Source organism: Schistosoma mansoni, chromosome 7 (assembly GCF_000237925.1).
Source record: "Schistosoma mansoni strain Puerto Rico chromosome 7, complete genome".
Lineage (NCBI taxonomy): Eukaryota > Metazoa > Platyhelminthes > Trematoda > Strigeidida > Schistosomatidae > Schistosoma > Schistosoma mansoni.
This window is the reverse complement of record NC_031501.1, coordinates 5,575,744-5,584,014: the sequence shown is the minus strand read 5'-3', so window position 1 is coordinate 5,584,014 and position 8,271 is coordinate 5,575,744. Positions and strand designations below refer to the sequence as shown.

The following is an 8,271-nucleotide window of genomic DNA, read 5'->3' as shown; positions in this document are numbered from 1 at the left end:
TTTTCGTCCTCTCAATTTCGTAAACAACAGTAATGCCACGAGAAGGCAGTGAGTAGGACTTCCCTTACAGAGGCTATATATTCGCTGGCCATGTGAGAGCATTTCGAGAGGAAGAGCGGACTCTCCCCACTCCCGGCCGTACCAGGGCATTTGAGGGCACAGAAAGTCCACCTAGGGGAGTTGGAAAACCCTCATTCCAAACCAATGGTGCACATGGGCTCCAATATCCTGAGGGAACATATGGCGTACGAATCAATCGTTGATCACCGGCTACAATGGGACTGCATCTCCTCACGATGCTCCACTGCCTTGTGGATCAGACCTTTAGGTCAAAGGCTCCGGGTGTGGCCCCCTAAAAAAACCACCTGCTTCGGTTTAGGCACCCGGGCAGTATCACAGCCCTCACACAAATCAAATGAGATTTGTGTGGCGCATATATATCTGGTGCCCCTTTGTACCAATATTTATGTGTTCAAATAAATAATAAATAATGTCTTAGTCAACCAAAAACTTTTCCGTACGTCAATGTTAGCAAGAATAGTAAGCAGAGATAGATGAAGACTAGGTAACATATGATTAAACTAAATCAGTCGATGAAAATTCACCAATATTACACATTCGATTGTCCAATTTACACTTAAACAATATTCCAACTAAATACAAAATAAGCATGCTATTCTACAAACTATGCTTTATATTTATAAAGTAATGGATATTTAGATTAAGTAAACAGCTGTAATAATGTATTTCCAAGGATCTTAGTTTAATGAAGGCATTCGAAAGCAAATACAACCACTGAAAACGAAAAGTAAATATATACCACTACATTAGCGAAGGATCCAAATACGTACCTAATTCAGTTGATGACGGATGGGCTTTTGTTAAAAAAAATCAATACGGAAAACATTTTTGTGAAGAATTTGATTTTCTATAGTTTGACTGAATTCTGTCTATGGACAATTGTGAAATATTTCCATCTTGGATGGTTTGAAAAAACAAAAAACATGTCAATTTCGGAATTCAACCTAAATCTTGTATACTGAATGATTAACAAATTAAGGTCTAGGATTGGTTGACATTTCAATTATGATACCACATAAAGCGGACATGTGAAAATTTTAACCATATGTATCTAACACTATGACATTCTGCATACATACACTGTCTATTTTTGATGCATACGAACAATGAGAAAGTATATCTTTGTTTTAAGCATTATAGACCGGAAGGAGCCATCATAATAGATCCAAAAAGGTAAGATTTGTAGATTCATATGGCAATTGAAGAAAATTATATTTTAGCTTGTACAAGTAATTTGCGCAGATAGACTATTTTTTTCAATCCTATCAGCAACCCGACTTTATTAATTAGTATTTTAAAATTACCAGGAAAAGTAATGTCAAGTATGCCTGAGTTTGCTATTCTTATGTTGTCCAAAATCAAATAATAGGTTAAGTAGAATCATTGACTACTTGGACATTTAATACTTTTTCAGCGCATCTAAATGCTCCCATTTGATAAACATTAAACGATGGGCTAGTAACCTATTATTTCAGTCATAACAAAATCAATATTCATAAACTCCATACAAAGCCTTGAACTAGGTTTTATGCAACACCAATCGTATGAAGACTGACGACTCGATAGGACGAGAACCCATGGTCCAATGCATTTCAGGAGCACTAGTGCTACTATATACTTCCAAGTAGACCGATAGGATGCTGAAAATATAACTAGGTTCTTCCTTGTACATACTAAGAAACTTCCCAGCCAGTATGTATAACACATATTTTATAATCTCGTGCAAAACTTCGTAAAAGCATACAGATTTTGAGCATTTACGTAGACTGAGCTAGTGTGTAATTTACAAACTAGAAAGTAAAAAAGTTTATATACGGGTACGTGTGTTAGAAACTGAAAATCAATAACTGCATGTGCGTATAACCAGTTATGGGGCATTTACCACGTGAATATTAGAATCGTTAATTGGACGTACGAATTAAGGAATCTCAATCGGATTTTATAAACTGGCCGCGAAGGTGGAATATCCATTTCCTAGCTAAAGGACGAATATACAAAGCAGAAGTTTGTTTTAATTATCGTCATGAAATTCGGCCCTTAAAAATAGAAGATACTCTTAAGTCACTAGCGTTCAGTCAAAGGATGTCTTTGAACGATTCCTCGTATGTGTTGGCATCATCGAGTTAGAAAACCTGACGTTCGACAGAAGGCATTAGGTAGGTAAAAATAACGAATCGATTGGTGAGGTGGCCTTTATTGACTGAGATGGTTAAGACATGTATAACGAATGCTCATTTCCCAGCTAACTCGATGCGTGACGATAGAAGCTAGAGAGTCACACCAAAAAAATTGCATCAACCCACGAAGAAGACACTAACTGTTCAAAAACCATGTAGGCAGTTGCAGACTACATAGTTGAGGTCTATTTGATCATTGTAACCAATGCCTAGACATTGGGTAATGGCTGAAAATCGTTCTCAATAGCACAGACCCAACGTTTATAAATTACCGTATAATCTTTTTATTTCACCAAACCATACTTTCTTTACGAATAGTATCTTCTGTGACTTATCTTTCCTATTATCACTCATACTGTTACTACGTTTGCCACCTTGGGATTTGCCTTGACAATTTCATTTCACTGTGCCAACTGGGTATCGCAACTTAAACCGACAAACACATGAGCCAGATTTTACGCTGCGTATGACTGACTATTTAACTTGAGTGCTTACACTGACACAAATGAAGTTTTTAACTCGTGATCATAAATAGTTTACAGGTCGGACACCTAAAATCGTAGTTCATCGGACAAAGTTGCCGCATTTTGAAAAAACATCGAGTAAGGATAGAAAAGAGAACTATGGCCCGAAAAAACAGGGGAAAAACACAGAGTTACGGTGAGTTACTACTACTACAAACACTAAATAAAAGTTGATGAAACAGTATTGTTGTTAACATAACTTCAAAACGATGTCATCTAAAATCACCCAACTACAGGTTTCGAGAATATGTAGAAATTTTCATGCTTGGTAGCTGGAGGTGTTATGCCTAAACTAAACTTACATTTATCTTGAAAACATTTATGTTAATGAATTCACACAGAAAAATAATCCTATCCACATAAACGTAACAAAGGAAAATTATCATTATAACTATATATATATAAAAAAAACAAAATAAAATTGAACAAAAGAACAAAAACAGAGAACTCGATTAAAAATGCAACAGTAGTATTAATAATAGTTGTATACTTAAATTGGAGATTATTTTCTTTTTACATAATAACACATACTCTCCAATAAACAAACAAATTAAATGGACACATCCACTTAACAACATACAACACAAACACACACACACAAGAATACAGGAACAGACACATACAGAATATGTAAACGTTCATCTAGAGAAAAAAGAACGAACAATTTCATTGAGTTAAAATTAAAAAATAACTTTGTCTACACGATTTTGATCATATTTTAATGGAGAATAAGAAATAATAATAAAGTAGGAATAAAAATCAACACAAAATGAAAATATCTACATGAAGTTTTGGTTCACATGCTCTGTTATAACACTGCATGCAATTATGAATCTGGATATTAAAGATGCATTGTAACCTGCTATATATATAGTATCCTAAGTAAAGTGGGAACACTAAGCAGTTTATTAGCTGTTTTTCATAAAATAAATTAAACTTAATGATCAGCGATAGTATTGATAGTGATAGCAACTATAATAAGAAAATGCAATGAGCCACAGGTATATGCATATATATATATATACTTTATTAGTAAGAATGAATTCATTACCAGGATGGTCCAGAGAAAACTAATTTGACGGAGTAAGATAGAAAAAAAATTGTGACAATTAAAATCAAGAATGATGAGACCAATCCGTGTATTTGTCGGTTTGCAGATCTTTTACAAACTGATGAAAGTCGGGAAAAATGCTTAAGGGAAAAATGGGATAAGTAAACTGTTACGCATTTGCAAGCGGGAAAATTGTGCTATTTTAAAGGACATATACACAGAAGACAAAATATGCTATTTTTTCTAGAGGTAGGTTGGTAAATGGAATATGATAAAGAATGAAGTCAGAAAAAATCAAGGAGAGAAAAGAACAGTTTTTATCGGTTGCACTTGTGTTTTACATAGCGTGTGTATAGCATACATACTGAATACTAGCAATTAGCATAGATTGCACTGAAACAAAAGAATAGCCCAGTTCAGGAGAAGGAGAAAACAAGTCAAACTAAAAGAAGCAAGAAAAGTATCTGCACAGAAGGAATAAGACTTTTATTGAAGTAAAGATGCAATATAGGGCGAGGTAAATAGATTTCAGAATACACAAGATAATAAATAAATATACACATAGAAACCCAACTTTGATGTATATTTTTTATTCGTGTTAAAAATGGATAAAATTACGAGGATAGAGTCGATGAAAGTATTAACAACAAGCTATAATTTACCATAATGGTAACAACAAAGATAATAGTCTGACAGAGATGGACAACAATAATAATAACAAATAAAGAAATATTAGTTTAAATTCAACCTGACATAAAAAATTCAAAACCTAAGAGTTAGAAGAGGAGGAAACAATGAATTAATTAATTAATTAAGGTTGCTTACACATATTACATAAATATATTATATTAATAGACTATGACGAAATGGAAAGATGAAGAACCACGAAATAGAGTCTCTTTCGCCGAAAAAATATGATTCAAATGCATATTAAGAAGTATCGTGTTTGAAGTTACGGTATTCTAAAATAGCTGATTGTCGGTTAGTAAACAAACAAACGTGTCAATAAATGTCTGTACAAAAAGGAACAGAATAGTTCACAAAATCGATATGATTGTGCGCTACACTGTATCTAAGAAGAAAAAAAGAGACCCAATTTAACATTATATAACATAATGTGAAAAAGTCAAATGCAAATTCACTTCATAAAAAAAACCGGTTGGTAATATATAGTGAAGAAAAGATTGATTCTGGTATATCTTTCATAAAATTGTTTGCGTCATCACCATTAATATCGACTGAAGAAGAAAGTTACTTTCAAATGGATATACACATAACGTAGAAGTTGGATTCAAATATAAAAAAGCTAAGCGACAATGGAACTAGTTGTCGGTGTAATTGTTGTTGTACTGTTTAATTGATGCGATGTTGTAAGTGTCAATGAATGAATTGGTACAGAAGAAGACGAAGATGAGGAAGAAGAAACAACTGCGGCGGCGGCAGCGGCTGCAGCCAAATACTGTTGATGTTGCACTTGCATATATTGTTGGTGCGTTGAATGAGCCGCTGCTGCTGCCGCCGCTGCCGCATACTGAGCTGGTACTACACCAGGTATAAATTGTGCAGCTGCTTGAGGGAATAAACTAAACGCAGCAACTGATGTGCCAGAATGAGCAGGTGAAATGAGACCCTGTTGTTGAAGCATGGCGGAATGTTGTTGCATAAGCTGTTGCTGTTGATGATGAGTCTGAGTTTGTTGTTGTTGAGTTTGTTGCTGTTGTTGTTGAAGTTGTTGATGCAACTGAATAACTTGTTGTTGGTGTTGAAGCATTTGATGTTGATGGTCCTGCTGTAACTGACCAGTTGAATGTTGAAACTGATGAGCAAACTGAGGTTGATAGAATTGGAATTGAGATCTAGGTTGTTGTTGTGTCTGTTGAGGTTGATGTTGTTGTGACTGAATTTGTTTAGATTGTGTTTGGTGATGAACAAAATGTGCCTGCTGTTGGCTTTGTTGTTGTCCAGTTTCTTGTGATTGTTGGTTTTCCTGGAGTTGTTGGCGCTGTTGTTGATGAATGAAGGCTGAAACATTAGGGATTTGTTGAGAAGCTGAATAAGCTACTATCTGCGGATATTGTTGTTGAGTTTGATGAAACTGACGACCTAATGCTGCCGCAGCCATTACAGCTGCAATATTCGTATTCGCCACTGTGGTCGATGTTGGATTCACAGAGACAGGATCAGCAATTGAAGATATTCCTGGTCGCTGTGTTAGCCCAGACGTACCAACCGGAAATGAAGTTACATCTGCTCCCATTTTCTGAGAAGAAGAGCTTTGATAGACACCAGAAGTGTTGGCAACTGAACAGTTATTGTTGCCACTGTCCGAAACTGCATTAGTTCCCAAAAATGAGATTGAAGAAGATGCACCTGTGTTATTAGAATTGACTAGAAAGGGCATTACTTGCGCATGAGGATAAGATCCTGAATTAGCGGTTGTAAATCCCATAGAAGTAGTTTGGTTTGTTGGATAAATGGAAACAGGATTAGCTGCTGTCGCGGTATGAGGAAATTGTCGTGGATGAGCGGAAAATAAAGCTGGATGATACTGAGCAATTCCTGCAAGTGAAGCTAAAGTAGAATGATGTTGTGATGGTAAATGCAACTGTTGACAAGTTGGCAAAGGGAAAGAAATCGTAGACAAAGAAGCAGGGATCTGTTGAGTATCAGCAGTCTTTTCATTCATATTAGATGGAGCTGAGCTAACATTTTGGTATGATGAAAAACATGCATTACTTTGACTGGTTGTACCAACATTTGTAATTGAAGAGAAATCAAACACACTACATGAAGAATTATTGACACTGATAGAAGGATTGGCAACAGTGAGTGGAAGACCTAGGGTCTTTCCAATAGAGTTAACACTTAGAAATGACGCCGCTGATGCAGCAGCAACAACAGCTGCTGCCGCGGCTGCAGCCGCAGTTGCTGCACTTGTAGTCTTGGATTTTTTTCCACCGGTAGCACGAGGTTTAGGTCCATACATATGAGTTTTCTCATGGAGTCTTCTTTTGTCTGAACGAGCAAAACATTTTCCACAATGGGAGCATTCATATGGCTTAACTTTGGTATGTATACGTTCATGAATTTTAAGTTTATCGGATCTTGTAAAGCGTTTAGGACAAAAAGTGCATGCATACGGACGAACACCTGTATGAGTACGATGATGAATTTTTAATTTATCAGAACGAGTGAAACGTTGTTTACAAGTAGCACATTCAAACGGTTTAACATTTAAGTGAGAAATCTCATGAAGACGCATTTTATCAGCTCTAAGAAATGCTTTACCACATATAGAACATTTATGAGGTCGGATATCAGAATGAGTTAGTTTATGATTCTTTAATGATTTCATACCTGAATATCGTTTGAAACATATATCACATTGATAAGGTTTTGTAATAGTTATATCTGCATGTGGTGGTGGTGGGGGATCACCCAGAGAAGGATCAATCTTTAATAAAATCTCTTCAGGAAGTGTTGGCAATGGTGAAAGTGTCGTTGGTAATGGTGAAACACACGTCTCACCACTAGACGTAATTGCATTAGATGATATAGAATTAGTTTGACCAGTCGAGGATATTGATGATAAACTACCATTCATTGGAACCATACCAAATGATGATATCGCAGAAGTGGGACATAATGTACTTAATACATCACAAGTTGGAATACTTGTGCTAAGAACAGTAGTGCTGGATACAACCTCCGTTTGAGGCTTTTTACTAGTGGTTTTAGACTTTCGTTTCTGTTTCACTGGAGTGGTAGCAGTTGCAAATGATGGGAAATTTGTTACATTAAGTATAGATGTTCGAGGAGATAGTTGATTATGAACTGCCGGAGTTGTCTGAATTGTTGGTGAACTTTGCATACCAAAACCAGTAGTATCCAGAACAATCGGTAATGACTGTGATGTGTTGGTACTGGTAGTCTGAAGACTAATACCTGAAATCGGATTCATTTGTTGCGACTGAGGAACAACAGGTTGGCGCTGCAAATGCTGATGCAACTGTTGTTGTTGTTGCTGTGGTTGAGATGGGTTTGAAAGTCTAGCTTGTTGTTGCAACGAATGTTGTTGTAACTGTTGTTGTCTAAACTGTTGTTGCTGTAACTGAATTTGTTGTTGAAGTTGTAATTGGTGTTGATGTTGTTGCTGCTGTTGTAATTGTATTTGATGTTGATGTAACTGTTGATGTTGTTGTGACTGTGCGTGAGTTTGTGATGGTATTGAATGCTGCGAAGTTAAAGGTGTTGTTGATTGTAAACCAAGTGAAAAATTATTACTTGTTCCACTGACTGAAGGAGAATTATCTAAATTGACACTACGGGAGGTGGCAGTTGATGAATCAGGTGACTGAAGATGTTGGAACGAATTGGCGTTTGGAAATTGAAATGGTGCCCCTGCTCCCGGATGTACTGCTGCAGCTGCAGCGGCTGC

The 8,271-nt window shown here is 36.2% G+C and overlaps 1 protein-coding gene across 1 annotated transcript in view; it reads right to left on the bottom strand.

Annotated features, from left to right (window-relative positions):
- Positions 1–5,139: 5,139 nt before the first annotated feature.
- Smp_152900 (wnt related) overlaps positions 5,140–8,271 on the bottom strand; it is a gene marked incomplete at its 3' end in the record, with an annotated part of 63,237 nt that continues 60,105 nt past the window's right edge. Inside the window, exons 8-9 of the mRNA XM_018798688.1 lie at positions 6,618–8,258; positions 5,140–5,801 (exon numbers count right to left, since the gene is read on the bottom strand). Of these exons, the coding sequence (XP_018653605.1) occupies positions 5,140–5,801; positions 6,618–8,258 (2,303 nt within the window). The remainder of the gene's footprint in view (positions 5,802–6,617; positions 8,259–8,271) is intronic.